At 54.4% G+C, this 17,982-nt stretch overlaps 1 protein-coding gene across 2 annotated transcripts; it reads right to left on the bottom strand.

The window, feature by feature from the left end:
- Window positions 1-128: 128 nt before the first annotated feature.
- On the bottom strand, window positions 129-17,865 carry NMT1 (N-myristoyltransferase 1). 2 transcript variants are annotated; one of them, XM_056362189.1, is made up of 12 exons: window positions 17,687-17,865; window positions 10,701-10,809; window positions 9,223-9,367; window positions 6,836-6,954; window positions 6,225-6,316; window positions 5,457-5,573; window positions 4,806-4,976; window positions 4,319-4,427; window positions 3,059-3,229; window positions 2,601-2,768; window positions 2,061-2,198; window positions 129-466 (listed from the first exon to the last, which is right to left on the bottom strand). In XM_056362189.1, exons 1-12 carry the CDS (start codon window positions 17,812-17,814, stop codon window positions 446-448), a joined length of 1,488 nt encoding a protein of 495 aa, XP_056218164.1. In that variant the 5' UTR covers window positions 17,815-17,865; the 3' UTR covers window positions 129-445. The 2 variants fall into 2 exon arrangements, with proteins under 2 accessions (XP_056218164.1, XP_056218165.1); XM_056362190.1 differs by lacking the exon at window positions 5,457-5,573.
- Between the last annotated feature and the right edge of the window lie 117 nt (window positions 17,866-17,982).

Raw genomic sequence — 17,982 nt, 5'->3', positions numbered from 1 at the left:
ATGCGGCACAGCAAGCATCTACCTCAGACGGCCCTGTCGAGAAACATCACTGTCCAGCAACCTGGAGGTGGCCTTCGGCAGAAGAATGCAATTCATGTCAGTTTGGAACAGGAAAAATTTAAAATATATATAATATATACTTTTATTATTCACCCGTTAACTCCATTATATGCCAATCATGAGCTAGTTTCAGCAGTTACATTCCCTTGATCACGTCTTTATGAGGATGCAATTAAACCAAAACAAAGGAGACCGCTGACAACAGCAGGGGAGAGGCAGCTGGCGCTGCAGGATGCAGCTGGTGAATCCAGGCAGCGGGCGGCTCTGCGGCCGGTTCAGTTCCACCTCTCCCAGCGCAGGTTTGGCTCCGGCAGAAAGGATGAGGGCAGCACCTCCGCCGAGCCCGGCTCCTCAGCAGCGCTGCGCTCTCCTGGCAAGGGCTCCCTTACTGCAACACCAGTCCGACCTGGGAGAGCCAACAAAGATGGCAGGTCACGTTGTGCCCCAGCAGCAGTGTCCTCTGCCCCTGACCTGGCTCTGGGCACACGCAGCTCGCAAGCCCTCGCTGTGCTGGCTGGGAGAGCTCAGCATCATTCCCGCAGGTTTCCCCACCAGCTCTGGGATATGTGAGAGCAGCAACAGCCCTGGGCTCACGGCCAAATGGGTGCACAGACCCTGCCCAGCTCTGATCTGGGGAGGTGACTGATGTTTGGGCTGTGACAAGCCCAGACAGTTGCAAGGCAGCCTTGACTTACAAGCCAGGGTTACTTCTAAGCTAACAACTACAGATCCGGGAGAAGCTGCTTCCCGAGAGCCTGGTATCAGGACAGGTCCCTCTGACCCAGCGCTGCTGGGTGCTCTCCAGCCACTGCGTGACAGGACACACTGGTGGCTGGTCCCAGGCTGTGACCCGCTGGAGCCAGGGGCAGCCCCACCACAGGGGACAGCCGGAGAGCAGCTCCCAGCACTGGGCTCTCCAACCCACCAGCTCTCCCAGTGAGAAAACGGATTGCTGAAGCCTGGCAACCCCCTGGAGCTTTGTGAAAGACTCAGCAGCTGAGTAAGGCTGATTTAAGGTGCGTGGGCTTCTACCCAGAGACAGACCTGACTTTGCAACATTCTTCAAAGGGAATCAAATCCCTGTTATTGCCGTTGAGGCATTAATTAGCTGTTGCGATGTAGCACAGGCAGGCTGCAGTGCTGTGCAGCCCGGCTGCTTCTGGTTCTCAAGCACCATCCCCCCCAAGGTGGCTATGGACCAGACAGGAGCTGAACCACATCTCCACACAGGGTGGAGATACAGAAGTAACAGGGTGCTGCCTAAAAATGGCCCAGGGGATGCAAGACCGGGGTCCAGAGCTGCAGCACTTGGAGCAGCTGGGTGGGGAGCAAGCTGCTGGCCGTGGGGACAAGGTGACACCCCTGTGATCCTGTGCCTCAGCCCCTCTGCACATGCTACGAGCGACTGTGCGGGCAGAGCTCACCATCGCCACGGGGTCCTACTTAACAGCGACTCAATGGCTCCCAAGCTCATCTCTCCGCTCTAGAGGGGTTGTTGTTCGTCTCGCCCCACTACGACAGACTGACACGCAGGCTGCAGGGCTGCACAGTGACATCCGGGTCCTGTGTGGGCTCCCAGGACACAGCAAACACCTCCCATGTGACTGTCGCAACCACCAGCGTCACTTCTGTCACCCTGCAGCCCCTCTGCTCTCTGTACCTGGCCTCTCTCCAGAGGGAAGAGGCTGTCTGTGTAGGCGTGCATGAGGTTAAGAACTCTGAACTGGCACTAGTCCAGGAGTAAAGCGAGCCTGGGGAGACAAGCGGCGAGTGCTTTTCCCCAGGGACACACTCTGTGCGGGCACTGCAGGGTGAGCACAGAGGAGCTGTCCGTCACTGGATTCACCAATTGCTGTGTGTAACACGGCACCAGACAGCGGCTGGCCTGGGAACGCCAAGGTGTATGTCACGGCAAACTCATCTCCCCGCGGGTTGCGGGGATAAGACCCCTTCCCGTAAACTGGCCAGGCTGGAGGACCCCACCACCCCAAGGCACTGACCTTCTCTGGTGCCATGCTGGGACACTTCCAATTGTACAGGTAATACTGCAGGTTCCCGTCCCCAATCCCAAACTTCAGCTTCTCCAGGAAGGTTTTGTTTTCCATGAGATCCAGTGCATTGAAGACATCGAATCCTTTCTGAACAGGCAAGACATGAAGCCGTCAGCTCCTCCTGCTTACATGCTGGGGAGTTCCTGCCATCTGTGAGCTGCCTGCCCCCTCTCCTGCCCAGCTTTGTACCCCTAGAAGGGACCGAGGGAAGAACTGAGCTGCGGTGTTCCCACCCTCAGTTCAAGTGCTGCGGACACACGGCAACATTGTTTGCTGTGAGAAGTGATCAGATGCCCTGAGCTCAGCTCACCACTAGCTGGATGGTCCAGGCTACCCGTGTCCCTCTCCTGGGTGGCAGGTCCTTGAGGATCTGGGTTTGTACAACCCTGGTACAAGCCCTGTCCCACAGGCAGCCCTCCCACAAACCCAAGAGCACCCGGTGAGCGCTGAGCTGCCCAGTGGTGCTGCCCCAGCCCTGCCATCGCTCACCGACTTGGCGAGTATGAGAGCATCACTCATGAGGTCGATGAGAGGCGTCTTGGTGTGAACGTTGTAGAAGGAGTAAGCTGCCTTCAGGCTCTTGTGAGTTGGGTGGTTCATGATGGTGGAAGGCAGCGTGTAGAAGCTCATAAAGTCCGTCACCTCCCCTGGGGTGCTCTGGAAGCCAAAAGTGACACCACTACACATCAGAACCAGGATAAAGCCCATCCAGAGCCTCAGAGGGGTTTTGCCAGGCTGAGTGATGTGTGGGCTCCCTGCAAGGAGACTTGGGGCAGCCCAGGATGGAGAGGCACCATCCTCCAGCAGGTCAAACCTCCCACCCTGGGAAAGCATCTCACCGCCCAGGGCAGCAAACTCGCCGATTTCTCCCACAGGTTGCCACACACTCTTCCAGTGGAGGCAGAAGCCCAGAAAAACACCTCCTCATCTTGCTCCTGCCCCCTCACCTCTACCACAAAGGTGTCGATGATATTCTCCTGAGGTAAGAACCAGTGCTCCACCTCTTCTCGGCTCATGATGGGCGTCAAGTGGAACTGCTTCAGGTACTCGGTCAACAGCTTGTGCACCGCAGAGATATCTCTGTGCTCCATTGGCCGCAAGCCAGGAGTCTTGGGAGTCTACAGAAAGCAGGACAAATCGTTTGCACTGCTTGCAGCGTGGCTTTTATCGCCCAAGACTCTCCAATAAGCAACATCGAAACACCCTCTGCTTAGATCAGCCCACTTTCAGTCCCACAACCCAGCACTCTCCCCCTCAGCCCTGCTTGTCCAGTGGAAGGATGGATGCCATCGGCCGTGACACCGACGGCAAAGGCCACAGAGAAGCACAGCAGGTCCCAAAGCCCCATGTGCCAGGTCAAGTCCTGCTGGAGGTGGCCTCCTACCCACTAATGACACAAGATCTCTGCTTCTCTCTAGGTCTCTGCTCCCACTGGCACAGGGGATGGGCTGGGAGACATACCCCGTGCACCGCAAGGAACTGCCTGATGCTATTTCCAGTTGGACTTGATTTCTAATCTAGGGTTGGGATTGCACAGCAAAGCCCAGATCAAGCAGCACGGACTGGGACTGCTCCCGGGTCTGGATTTCTGTGTAAAACTCAGTAGGTACAAACCAGCATGCTGCCAGTGCCTTTGCTGCGATAGGAGGTAGGAGACAGAAGCCACATGCTGGCCAGCACTAACGCAGTGCTCTCCAACCGAAACAAATGGCTCCGCCCGACAAAAGGGAGCCAACAGGGTCAGGGAAGGTGGAGGCAATTTCAATACTTTGTTTTTTCTCCAATACCCAGCTGGGGAACTTCCCCAGCAGGACAACTGCAGTGACAGAACCGATCAGTTTGACTGAGGAATGAGGGACTAACCCAATCCAAGGTCACTCCCAGGCTGTTTGGACAGATGAAGGCTGTCATATCTGCGTTCTCCTTTTAGCAAGAGGACGGGATATGACTCACCATGAAACAAAAGCTCATGGGGTCCTCTAGCTGCGAGAATTTGCCCTTAAAATGCAGGTACCCAGGCAAAAATAAACAAATTGCAATGGCCTGAGAGAGTCATTTACTACATGAAACGAACCCCAGCTCTCCAGGCAGAGGACTCCACCTCGGCCAAGATGTTTGTGTCTCCAGTTCCCAGCCTTGCCCCTTGCTCAGCAAGGAGCAATGCACGAGCTCTGCCTCCGCAGCTCAGAGACCCAGCTGGCACCCACCTCGGGCAATCGGTAAAGCTTCGTGGTACGTTGCATAGTCATGTTCCTGCTCAGGTGGGAAAATTTGACCTCGATGAGTTTCCGAGGATTCAGGGACCGGTGCCAATACCTGCAGAAACACACTCACAGTGGGAGACTTGTTCTTACGCAGCAGGACAGCCACATGGGCACGAGGTTCTCGTAGCTGCCATAAGGGCAAGCGAGAACATCAGCCTGCTTGCAAAGAGGCCAGCAGCTCCCGCAGAGAAAAATAAGGGTGGCCTGAAGCACTTGTGCTGCAGAAAATTCTCCTGTCTTGTGATACATGAGCAGCTTAAGCAAAGCTACTGGACTTAATCCTGGAAGGAGGGTGTTGGGGGGGGAGGAACCTGGGCTGAAATTATTCTCCTGTCCTGGGGAATCTCACATACGCCGCACACCACAGAGGGGATCTTGGCAAGGGAAGGTCTGCAGACAGAAATCTCTTTGCAGAACGACTGACACTCACCTGCAAGTCCCCACAGGCTTTGGCAGCACCACTCCCGCAGTGTAAACAGCCTGAAAGATCCCCTCCAGATGAACCCGCCGCGTGATCTCACGGATCAGAACTGGAGCCACCCGTTTGGAGCGCAGCTTTTTGTGGACGCACAGGAAGTTTATCTCTACCATCTTCTTCTCCCTTGGGAAAGAACAATGCAGAGCATGAGACCGACTGTCCTGACCTGGGAGGACCAGTCCAACACCCTGGACAATTTACCCCCAGCCCCTTTCCAAGAGAAAGAGGAGACAAGCCTCGGGGAAGGCCAAGGGCCGGGTTTGGAGAACTCTCCCTTAAGCTGTTATCCAAGGTTTTCCCGGGGAAAATGGCCTCCATCCATCCCTGGAGGATTTCAGTAAGACAGAGCTCTAAGCTGACCTCACTCAGTGAGGAAAAGTCTTCACGGCTACTAACTACAAATGTCCTCGCACAGAACTTCACTGCCCACCCTAAATATCCCCCACCTTCTCCTCCAAGCAGCAAAGCATCTCCAGAGCTGAACAGCACAGGTTTGGCTCTGTTGGCCGAGGAGGACAATGGAACCAGACCTCTCCAGCGCTCCCAGGAAGGCCCATGTGCCATCAAGGCGCAGGATGAGAAATGCAGCTGAGCAGCACTCACGTGTCATAGATGTGGATAGTGGCTGGAATTGCACTGATAAATCCAACCAGTTTCTTGCTGGAGACAACTCTGACTCCACAGTGCCACTGGGGCAACCAGCCTGGAGGACGCAGTGCCCTGGAGAGGAGACACACTTCAGAAGTCATGTCTCATCAAAGTTGTACCTGCTCCTGCCTCTCCACCCTGCCCTGGGATACCCTGTGTCCTGCTCCAGGCTGCCCAACAGAGCTGTGAGTTAGCAGGCAGGAGGATGAGAGGGTGACAGTAATGTGACAAGGCAGGACTGCTGGGATCCAGGGCGATTCCTGCACTCTGTGGCCAAGGCCAGTTCTCCTCAGTGACACAGGAGGAAATACATGTTCCTCGATTCATAAACACCCTGAGGAAACAGCAGCTCTGCTGCAACAGGTTTCCAAGAGTTATTGCTGGCAACATTACTTGGCAGCCACCTTCATCCTACAGCTCCAGAGCACTGAGAAGTTCCTCAGCTTACCAGGATTTTTACAAACACTTGAGGGATCAAACCAAAGAGAAAAATAACAATCTGGTTTTAGGCCTCCGTATCTTGAAGAAGCTAGAGGCAGGTAGGGCTGGGTGAGGCCTCTCTCACAGTGTACCTGGGGTACCACACGCGCATGGTGACAAATGGGGAAGCGAGATTTCAGAAAGAAGAGAGACGGGATAAGCAAAGGTGGCTGCAGCACTGTCACTGGGATCAGGCTCGCCAGCATCCAACACCCTCTGCTCCGCGGTCACGGTGCCACTCACCACAGCAGGAACTCAGGAGAGTAATCGAACCGGAACATGTTGTCGTCATCCTCCACGTAGTTCTCATTCAGAAGTGTGTACAGCTCTTTCAGCTAAAGCAGGAGATCACACAGGTTAAGAAAGTTATTCAGCCATCACACGCCCCAGCTGCCACGAGACAGAACCTCGAACACTTTTTGTGTGGTCACAGCAGCGGGCACCACATGCAGCTGTGTCCCTGCTGCTGGCACGTCCCTCTGCTCCGGAATGCTGGCTCCAGGCTGCTGAACTGGTGCCGCTGCAGAGCAGGGGAAGCAGCAGGACACAGGTAAGTCCTGCTGTCCCCGGGTCATCTCCCAGGGAGGTGGGTCACAGTCTGGAAGGTTTTCCTAAGGGAAAACTGGCTCCAGGCATCTTTACATCCCCATGAAGAAACCGGGCCAACCTGGCCAACATGGGATGGGTGAGAGGTAACTGCATAGTGGGGGAAGTCGGACCCATCTAACTCCAAGCAGATGGCACGACCACTAAGCTGGAGAGTTGCCTGGTGTTGTGAAGGACATGTTCCCATCCCCAACACCATGTGTGGAGATACCCTCCCAATATACATGTGCCAAGCTGACTGTACTCACCACACCTCTATCCCCAAGGTCTAGGGCATCCCAGGTGAAGCCCTGGGGCAAGGTGTACGGCTCCTGACGGATATTGTCTTTGTCCAGCTCAACAGGACCATGAGTGTTCACCACTTCTCCTGTAAGAGAGAGCAGGAAGCCATGAAGATGTTCTCTACTGTTTGAGGCCAAGTTTCCACAACACCTGAATCTGGTGACCAACGTGCCTCATGTTTCCCACCCCAGGCCTGTGGCACGGGCAGCCAGAGATCAGCATTTCACCCGCCTGTTTTGGGATGTGCTACACGTTTGTCGTGATACAGGGGCAAAGTGTCAAAACTCCTCCCATAGCAACAGTGGAGCCTAATGGACAGCAGAGAAGAGGTGACCAAACTGATCAGAGCTTCAGGATCACGGCCACATCCTCTAGGTCTGCATGTGATGCCTTATCTCTCCCCAGCCCCACAATCCCAGCCTCGGCCAGCACTTTCCCAACCGCTCCACCAGATGGTAGCTCTCTCCCTGCCAGCTCTGGCCCCTGCCTTTGGCAAGCATCAGGGCTCCCTCCCCACTGTGCTTCAAGAAGAGCTGCAGCGAACAAGACAACTTTTGTTGAAAAACCGCTGACTCCTAGAGCCCCTGATTCAGCCAAGAGAGGTTGGTTCAAGCACCGGCTTTCTCGGGGATGTCAACACAGCGGCATCACTTGAGTGCTGCCAAGAGAAGCAAGCCATGCTAATTAGGAATTCGCTTAAAAAGTGATCGAAAAGGTTTCCAGGCAATGGGGAGGTGAAGAAAGCCCAGAGCAAGAACTGCCCTCATCACACCCACCCAGGGCAGCTTCCAGAAATACTCACTCCTAGCCGCCCTCTCTGTTTTGAGCAGGTGTTGAACCACTCTGAAATCCGGTCCCAAAAATCCCACAGCACTTTTGTTACCCGACCCTAAAGAGCCTTGTGTACGTAACGCTGCGTGCCAGAGCGTGCTCCTGAGCAAGGACCACGAGAGACACTGGGACGCAACCACTGGCTGGCAGCCAGAGCACAGCCAGAGATTTGGTGTTCGGAGGAGCAGGCTGTTTTGCTCCTCTCCTTCCCCAGAAGACATCTTCCACCCTTCCTCCAGGGTTTAACCAAGCAGAAATGGTGTTTGCCATGTCCAGGATCCTCTGAGGAAAAGGGCAAATGCAAGATCAGGCTTTGCTGTCTCACATAATCCTATGCCATCTCACTATGATTTTCCTAGCCCAAAGCTGAGACTATCAGTCCCAGCAAACAGACTTTGAGACCAAAGAAAGCCTCAGATTAGCACCGACGTCATGAAAACGGAATCAAACAGTTTGCAGCGAGAGGGCTTGGACACAACCCCATGAAGGAAATTACTGAAGATCAGACAAGTTGAAACCATGACAAGATCTAGAAACTATGGGCTTGGACTCATTCTCTAGTTCTCCCGAGCTCTGCAGGGATTTTGCTGGGGGATGCAGGGGCGGAGAGACTAAGCAAAGCAATCCTGGGCACCCCAGGAGCGCTGCAGGTTTGCTCCAATTAGTTTGAGAATGAGCACCTTCCAGCCATGCAGCTCTGCAGCGTTGTGCCCCTCCTCTTCCTTTCAGATCCACTCGGCTGCCAAGAGCTCATGCCACACCAAGAAATGCCTCGTTACCGACAGCAGATCGCTTCTGACGTAGGCTGACAGTGTCAAGAACAAACCAGAGAAAGGGCTGGAGCAAGGACTAGAGCCGGGAAGCATAGCCAGGCTGTTTGCAGGGGGAAGAGGAGACAGAGATGGGATTCCCCATCTTCAGACAAGCACGGCAGCTTTGGGGTGCAGGTGCTCGCCAGGTTTGTGCCTCCCCTCTCCCATGCCAGATGCTGACACGAGCCCAGCAAACCAGCAATGTGGCAGCTTAGCACATGGACCTGCTTCCTGGAGTGGCTCCCATCACTGGCTGGCCATGTCTCCCCCCGAGTTACCTCCCCCACCAAGGACCCCTTGCTGGTTAGCTCCGTGTCCCTAGGGACTCGGTAAGAGGAAGGGTGGTAACACCGCGCATGAAACTTGGGCACAGAGGGCTGGGGACACCCAATTCAAGGGCTAAAGGTTGAGATTAAGGGACGCCCAAATGCAGGAGACATCAGAACAGACGTCCAAAACAGTTCCTCATCCCTCTTGCCCCCACCAGTCACCTGCACAGCTCTCCGGAGGCAGGGCTCACTGCTCAGGCCATGATGCCAAATGGTGGACAAGCATCACTGACGCCTTTGAAGCCCAGACAGGACAGCAGTGAGGGGCTGCCCAGGGACTCACTTGCTCGCCAAAGACCAGCTTCTTCAGGCTTGTTTGAGCAGCCTGGGGACCACAAGGCTTCTCCCACAGAGCACAAACCGGCAAGGGGCTGTACGTACCTAACTTGGGCACCGGCTGCGTGTCCCAGAACTGGTAGCTCCTCTTGGTGGCTTCCTCCATGGTTTTGGCAGGGCCCTGACCTACAGAGAAGAGCTCAATGGCTTTTTGAATCTCCTGGATCCTCTCAGCAGGTAAAGAGTTCACCTGAGGGCATAAAAGGCAGGAAAGACAAAATGAGTAAGCTGAGCCACCAGGTCCGTACTTCAGCTCCTCATTAGGAGGAGCTGATGCCTCAGGACACTGCCAGGAGGTGCAAGTGGGCAGGAGACTCCCTTCCCAGCCTAGATCCTCTTGAAAGCCTCTACAAGATGGACAAACCCTTTTACCAGCCATCTGCCACACACCTCAACCTAGTTTCTAGGCTCTCCTGGGTCAGAGGGGATGGATAAACTGCCTTAAAATGCTTTAAGCTTCAATTAAAAGGGTGCCGTGAGCCCCAAGAGCAAACCCCCCTGCCTCACCTGGGCTAACACCCACGCAGACACCCTGGGTCAACCCACACCCAGCGCTTGGGCTTCCTGTGGTGGCTCTTCTCTCTTATTGCTCCAGCCTCCTCCATTTAAGCTGGATCCATAGCTGCAAACTGCAGCTTCCTGAGTCGTCTCTGGGCACCATGGGCTAGGACAAGGTGGAGAGACTGAGTCAAGATGAAAGAAGCTTTCCTCCTCCTCTGCCAGGCCTTGGCAGGGTGGGCAGCTCTGTGCTGAATTCACAGCCCCAGCTCCTCCTTGATTCCTGGAAAATTTAACTTGAAAAATGCAAAGCCCCAATTTAATGCTTTGCACAATCAGAAAGACAACATATTAGAAATATTTGGATAGGAACTGGGCATCAGACAGAAAGCAACCTCTGTTGATGTGCAGATCTCTGTGTGTCCCCCACCTCAGGACCAGAAGGGATGAGAGGGCTGGGAGGATGCCACCCTGGCAGGGACAAACTCTACCCATCCCAAGCGCCTTCCTGAAGCACTGGCTACTTGACAGGATCAGGCAAAGCCAAGAGGGGTAATACAGACCCTGCTCTGACCTGGCTGCTGCTCTTATGATAATCAAGCAAAAAATCAACAACATCAGATGTCGCCCAAGCAGAACGTGTTCATTGTGCTGGCTGTGGGCAGGAGAGGAAGCTGGCAGGTGGCAGCATGGCGATTCCCTGCCTGCGAGGAGGCAGCTGGTGTCTGGAAAGAATAATGTGGAGGCGCCAGCCTGACCCTTTCACACCAGTGCTGGAACTGGCTGGGATATCCAGCCAAGGACCACATTCGGCCTGGAGCGCTCTGCAAACACCTTCCGCAGCAACGGGAATTCCCACGCACAGAGCCAGGCTGGGAAGCTACTCTAAACCTTAAGTTTTTTGAGCAACCAAGTGCCTAAAAGCAGGACTGGGAGACTCTTTCCTTGTCCTAAGCTACATCGGAGAGGTTCAGGATGGGACTGGCTGTTGCGCGGGGCTGTGACTCCAGGAAGCGGTTGGTCACCTTCACCGGCTGGTCCTGAGCCTGGTCAGGCTGATCTCCTTTCTCTTTCTTCCGTTTAGGTTTCTTTTTCTTCTTTTTGGCTCCGCTGTCATTTGCTGGACTCAAGCCGCTAGAGAACAAAAGAAACATCATTGGAGTCCTGGGGTTTTCTTTTGGAGAACATTTATAGGGTTTCTGAAGCTCTCTGAAGAAAATACAAGCTCCCTGCTCTGAGTCCAAGTCTTGAGGAGGGGGAATACTCAGCGCACAGAGGGTACAGCCATGTGCCCTGGCCCCAGCCCCCTTCCCAGCAGCGAGCTCCGTGCAAGCTCCCAAACAGTGACCAGCATCAACACCTCCCACCCTGCAGATGACCGCATCTTTGCGGTCACATCATCCGGCTCAGCCACACGTGCCCAAATCTACCCTGTGAATGGCAGAGATGCCCAGCTTAGGCTTTCTCCTCCTCTCTGAGCCCAAGGATGGATGTGGGAGCAGCGAACGCTGGTCCTGCTCTGAGATGAGGCACCACAGCAGGTCCAGGCACCACAAAGGGGTCAGCGGCCAAGGACACCGCGTCAAAAAGTCACCTCACCTGCAGAGGGGATGATCTAAGGAGACAGGTGGCTGTTATATTGGAAAATTACTATATTGCTACGCTGGAACTGGAAAACTGAGACCAAGAAGCAAATCTCTTTGGGTGCACAGGACGGGAAGCAGCTGTGCCAGGGCACTGGTCCTCCCTCCAGGGATGCGGGGCAGCCCCAGACATCCAGATGATGATCACACCAAAGCAGACACAGGCAGAAAACCCTGCACCAAGCCCAGCCCTGCTGATGGGCGAGGCTGGCAGCGACCCGATGCCAAAAGCAGGAGAGCTGCCTGCTCGTGGCATGGTGTAAGTGATCTCCCCTCTGTGTGAGATACCCTGATGCAGGACAGGTGACTTTACTTCTGCGGAGCTGGGGCACCTCAAGTCAGGAGCTTCCCTGCCAATGGTCCCCACAAGGTTATAGCCTCCGAGACGGTCACGGCTCGGGTGAAAATTCAACCCTAGAGATGGCTGGGAGTGGGACCAAGTGGAGGGATGAGGGGGAAGAGGGAGGGACACCAGGCCAGGGGCGCTTTGCCAGCTGGCAACATGCACAAGGGGTCTTCTGAAAAGCCAGCCAGGGGGACGGCGGGCACACCAGCAGCATCACTCAGCTCTGTCCTGTCCCCACCAGTGCTGCCACATTTGTTCTGCAGTAAAACTGCAGCACATTCCCTCTTCTGTTTTCACTCAGGACAATAACCTGCATCTGGCTCAACGGGGAGACGCCAGAGCAGAGCAAGGAAAGCCATGGAAAATCCCAGGTGGGAGCTGCTCTTTGCATCAAGTGGCACATCCACAGCACCTACAACAGCAAAGCCCACCACCAGCAGCCACCGAAACTGGTATGAGCTCTGTGGGACTGAATCCACCACAGGGACCCCCTGCCAGCGGGATGCTGTGGAACATGTCCCTGCCCTCCTGTGCCCAGGGACCTCGTCCTCTTTCCCCAAATCTCAGCTTGGGGATCCAAGCCAGTATATATTTTACTCTACAATACAGAGGTGTCTCCTTCCTTGCATCCCCAAAATGATTGCCATTTTCACAGCAGGGACAACCGCACAGCTCCGAGCTGCCCACAGGCAGGCAGTGAACCAAACGCACCAGCCAGCCTGGAAATCATCCCCGAGTACCACTTGCTCCCGGACCACCTTAATGTCTTTACCAGACACAAGATAGTGGTGAAGAGGGTGGAGCAGGGAAAGCAAAGAAGAAACATGCCGGAAAATGTTGGAGCAGCATCCGACTATTTATTTCAGCAAGGCTAGGACAAGGAGAGACCCAGGAGGGGAATAAGGTTTAAAAAAAAAATAAAAAAATATCCCTGGGCTGAGCAGCAAGTGAGTTTTGAAACCAGGGAAAAGTGGACAGTGAAATGTTTTTTTAAGGGGTGAAGCTGGGAGGGCTGGGTGTGGAGATGCCCATGGACGACGAGGCTGCCGATGCTCGCGGTGCAGAAACCTGTCATGATGGGCAGCCATCGCCTTGCAGAGCAGAGACATCTGGTTTGCAGGACAGGGAGCAGCTGAGCTGGGGAAGGCTTTACTCTGGACAAAACCTGAACAGCAGTGGAGACTCTCAAGGCAACATTTGCTGGGGAAAAAAAAGATTCCCATATATTGGCACAATCCCATGTGAAACACTGGGAAACAGCTTACCAACACGGAGAACGAGCAGCTGTGCAGGTCGAGCTGCTCCAGAAAAGGGAGCTGGATGAGAAGCCCCCCTTCTTCTCCAGAAACACATTAAGCACTTGCAGTGGAACAGAGAGAGGAGCAGCTGTGAAGCCGCAGCTCTGTGGGGATCAGCATCCCGCAGCGCTGCTGAGCTGTCCCTGGGGATGACACCTCACCTTTCCTCCCACCGCCGGGAAAGGGTTACCTCCACCCAGGAGGACACAAGCTCTGACATGACAACAAAAGTAATTACAGCAAATCGGTGCTGACACCACTATTAATTTTGGTGACAAATGCATGATTTTTTTTTTTTTTTTAAACTCCTCCATAGAAGCACAGGCGAGACCTGGCAGATCCCCAACCAGCCATGTTGGCCACACCAAGGTCCTGTGATGAGCCAAACCATCTACTGCAGAGCTGCATCAAGCACATCCAACTGATTTCTTACCAATTTTAACACCACAAACTGACAGCACAAGGCGGGTTGCAAGCACATCTGAGGACAGACGTTGGAAGTCACCCCTTCCGAAGGGGATGGACATTTTTTCCCAGGTCGCCTCCATGTCAGGATGCTGCAGGTGTCAGATGCAACAAACAAAATCCTCACAGCCCCTGTGTATTCAGTCGGCATCGCTTTGCTTCATAAATCAGAGCTGCAGACTACCAGCTTGCCACTAATGAGTTCAGCCCAACCAATATTGCTTCACTCCCGCACTGGGCTCACAGGTAAAAGCGCCGAGAACATTTCTCCCTGACTTATGAGCAAAGCTGTCGTGACCTGGAAGAAATTAGGGTGGAATAAGGTGGGACGAGGTTTTGCACCCCCAAGTGCTGTGGTACGGGGAAGGGCCCTGCTCCAGCTGGGAGATGAAAACCAACCTGGCAGAGGAGTCACCAGCGTGTAGGAAAATGCTGGAAAACCCAAAGGTCCAACTTGCTACACCTGAGGAAGGAACAATTAAAGGTATTTTCTATTTTAAAGTCCATTTAGGAAAGCAAGTGTCACCTTCTTTACACTCCAGTGTAGCTGCAGCCACTCAGACGCTCCCCAAATTAAAGGCAACATCCCACTGGTGTCCTGGGACAAGCCACCACCATCCAAAATCCTAGTTACCGCAGCTGGTGCGAGTCATGAAGCTGACCGAGCTGAAGCCAGTTTCACCTCCCAGGAAGGGTTAACTGCCAGGCCAGCTCCTGCCCGACAGCCCACATGGCCTTCCCAGCTGCACTTACAGCTTTTTTCCTCCAGTATCTCCTTTCCAGCCAGAGCTGCCCTCAGAGATAAAGCCGGTGAAGAAGGGTGCGTTGGCTGCACTATGCAAAGCACCCTCCATTTACCCATGGGACCACAAGGGTCCATTTTCTGACCTAGGAAAACACTTTTTCCTTCTCCCAGGAAAGGCATCACCGCTGTCATGGCCACTACCTATTGCTGCAGCACCCTGTTCCCTGCAGCACCCTATTCCCTGCTACCAGATGGCACCTTGAGTTTGAGGGAAAGGAGCTGGTGCTAGCCACTGCACAGAAAATAATACCCAGAACCTGAACAATCTTGAAAATAAGACTTTTGGAAGCACCTAAACAAACTGGCTGGGCTTGTTTGAGGCAAGACCCACTCAGACTGACTGTCCTCTGCCAGCTGAGCCCCTCTGGAGGCTGGCAAACAGACACATCCAGTAACAAACTGGTGCTCAGCACCCATTTATCTATCACTTGGATCCGTGCATGCTCCTGCTGTATGCCCAGACCTGAAAGCTTTATTTTTGCAAGGTGAGGGAGGAAAGCACAAGGAAGAACAGCTCTGGCTGTGGCTGGCTCCCTGCCGCTCCCTCAGCCCAGCAGGAACCTCTGGGTTGGTGTGGGGGGATTTTGATGGCAGGGGCAGGGTGTTATTTTCCATAACATACAATGCAACAATCAAAAAGCGTATTTCATTAATTGAAATGCCACGCTTGGGCTCACAGACAGTCTCACAACTAAGGCAGCAAAGGGTACTGAACACTGCAGCTTCTTCCTCAAAAACTAAATTGGAAACACAGGTTTGAACAAGGGTTTGTGTGGTCTGCAGCTCTTCCACCACACAGCCTTGCTTCCTAGTCTGAAAGGTGTCAGATAAGAAAGAGTAGATCCCCACTCCGTATTTAGATGCTAGAAAATCCTTCTGCCAAACCTGGAGCTAAGCAGGTGCGATACTTGGGCTGTAATCTCATTAGGGGCCAGAGCCGGGTGAGAGGCTCTCCGGACAGCAGAGCCCAGGTCCCAAGGCAGAGCATGCCATTACTGTGCTCCATATCACACCTAAAACTAAATTCTGCACGTTAGAGCATGGCAGTTATCCCAGGAACATCTTCTCGTGGTGTAAATGCAGGCAGGGGCTGCCAAACCTGGCAGGTGCCCCTCCAAGAAAAGCCCCTTTGCCCCCTCTCAATCCCATCCAGCAACAATTCAGTTCATGCCACAGGACCCTCCCTCAAGTCTTCCCACCTGAAACCACTTCCCTGGGTGGTTTTGCCAAAACCAGACCCATTCATGGGGCTGGGACACCTGAATCCTTGGTCTCACTGCTGCTGCTTGCTGCCTGTGAACTGACAAATCCCACCAGGCTGGCACCAGCTCTGGGGAGCAGAGCCCGTGCCCGTGTCTCTGCCTTTTCAGTGTCATTTATCTACAATGGGAATAAACCCCTCACAAACACTGGAGATACGACAGAAGCCCTCTCCACACAAAGGAAAGCGTGATGAATATGAAAATGGGATTTTTTTTCTTTGGGAAATCAACTTGGATGGCTGCAGCAGAGAGCGGTGCAGTCACTTCCCAGTGCTGATACAAGACCGAGGCGGAGGAAACTCAATTAGTCTTTCCTGTCCTTAAAAGGAAAGGAAGTATTGCTTTCACTAAGTAGTATTTTTTGTGTTTTAAACCTCAGAGCCAAGATCCAGTGACTCTCAACACTTAACTGGGCAGAGGCAGGACTCCAAGCATCGCTCTGCAAACCCTGGCAGCTCAAGGCACTTCCTCTGCCCCATTTTTGGGGACAGCGTTCTGCTGGGGTGAACAGAAACACTTCCACACCCCAGCATAACATGACGCTACCAAATCAACAGAACCCATGTGCATCAAGAAGGAAAACCAACAGCCTTCCTACCACTTGGTTTTTTCTCCCCTAGGTGGATCCCCCCATTAGGTTTTGGAAGAGACAGAGAGCTCCAGCACCTCCCTGGTTTGGACTCCTTATCGCTGCACCCATCAGCCATGCTTTTCAGGTTATTCCCGAGCGATTCAAACTCTCTAAGTATATTCATTAGCGGTATTTCCCCAGCTAGCTTGTTGCACTTCGACGCTCGCCCTAGTCAGGGCAGGTAACAGCATTTTAACTCCTCAGTGTTGCAGGAGGTGCAATGCCCATGCTAGGATACGAAGAGGACTCAAGAACACACCTTTTCCTGGCAAAGGGCAGGCTGAGCCACTGGGCTGGGAAGTAATGGTGATTAAGCACCGCGTCTCCCCTCTGCTTGGCTCTGCTTTCCACAAATCTAATCACGTCAGAGGGGAAAAAAAGAAAAATCTCCCCAAGCACGGCTAAACCTATTAAACTGAGACATGGTGCCACACCCGGGAGGCAAATAAAATATAAATGGGCATCTGTGCTGTCATAGAAAAAGCCTCTGTGATATTTCTTGTGTGACCTTTTATTCACTTTGGCTACTGGACAAGCAGGATTGCCTACGGAAAGCTGCTGGCGGAGGGAGAAGAGCTCTTCAAGCCAACAGTCTCTACATCACAGAGCTGGGAAAGCTGCTGCCGGGGCACTGGCTGAGCAGGAAGAGGAGCCTGGTGAGGTTTAGGTGCATGAAGCACGAGGCGAAAAACCTCTGGAAGCACATGATGTGGCATAAGCCACACGTCAACATGCACTGCTACACGCAAAGCTGGCAGGAATGAGGATGCACCTCTTCTGCAACCCACAGGCATGGCAAGGCAGCTCTGTGCCTTATTAATTAAGGCCCTGAGTAACACAGGTACCACGTTAGGTATTTTAGATCCTTCCTACCTAGAAAAGGACCCGCCTCACTGCGTGCGCTTGCTCCCAGCGTAAATGCTGCTGTTTCACCATTGCATACCTCTGGAAGCCACGCTCCTCGAACCATGAGACGATGTTGGCTGAGCTGTGCGAACCCCTGGGCTGTGTTCAGGATAACGATGGGATGGGTGTGCAAAAGCCTGGGCTTCTTCCAGGGCTGGGGGCAGCCATGTGAGCCCACAGGCTCTGTGGAGCGCGATAACGCACCCAACCGTGCCACCACCCTGGGTGCCATGGCAGGGCTGGGGATGCCCGCAGAGGGACAGGGCTTGCGCTGGAGGACGGGGGGAATGTGAGGAGACACGCCCTAATGCAAGGACAAAGAGCTGCGAATTGGGCTCATTTCTCCAAAAAAAAGGCACTCATGGCCCCTTTCTGGCTGGCCCGCAGAGACCTCGCAGGATATTACCCATCCACGCCACGGACGGGCCCGACCCTGCTTAGCTTCAGGACACGCTCCCACAACAGGCGTGAATGGGCTCCAGCGGACCCGCCCCCCCCCCGCTAGACTGACGGGCAGATTAACCAATCGCAGCGCGGAATGCTGCCTGGCGGCCAATCAGCGTGCCCGCTGGGCGGGGCACCGCTCACTTCCCGGCCGCTGCCCTCCTCAATGGGCCTGGCCGCCGCCGCGCGGGCGGCCCCGGCCGCCGCTCACCCTCGGTTGGAGCCGTGCTCCGCCTCGTTCTCGCAGTCACTGCAGTGCTCGTGGTCGTTTTCTTCCGCCGGCGGCCGCGAAGGCCTCGCCGGGGGCCGCCTCACTGCTGTCTCACTGTCGTCCGCCATCTTGAAACTGGACCTCGGCGCCTGTCGCACCCCCGCAACAAAGAGCGCCGCGATTGGGCGGCGGACCGCGGGGCATGCCGGGACCGGTAGTCTGCGCGGGCATGCGGGAGCCGGGCTGCGCCGGAGCCGGGACTACAGCTCCGGGCGGCCCGGGGCGGAGCTCCGGGG

This window comes from Falco biarmicus, chromosome 17 (genome assembly GCF_023638135.1).
Source record: "Falco biarmicus isolate bFalBia1 chromosome 17, bFalBia1.pri, whole genome shotgun sequence".
Classification (NCBI taxonomy): domain Eukaryota; kingdom Metazoa; phylum Chordata; class Aves; order Falconiformes; family Falconidae; genus Falco; species Falco biarmicus.
The sequence above is the reverse complement of the archived record's forward strand: the minus strand, read 5'-3'. Positions and strand labels throughout refer to the sequence as shown.

Excerpts from the sequence above, each read along its gene's own strand:
- NMT1 (XM_056362189.1), bottom strand. The coding sequence starts at position 17,814 with ATGGCGGACGACAGTGAGACAGCAGTGAGGCGGCCCCCGGCGAGGCCT. Across the intron at positions 6,317-6,835 it reads ACCTTGGGGATAGAGGTGTG|CTGAAAGAGCTGTACACACT; the intron begins GTGAGTACAGTC and ends CTCCTGCTTTAG. Across the intron at positions 467-2,060 it reads CCAGCATGGCACCAGAGAAG|GTCGGACTGGTGTTGCAGTA; the intron begins GTCAGTGCCTTG and ends TGGCTCTCCCAG.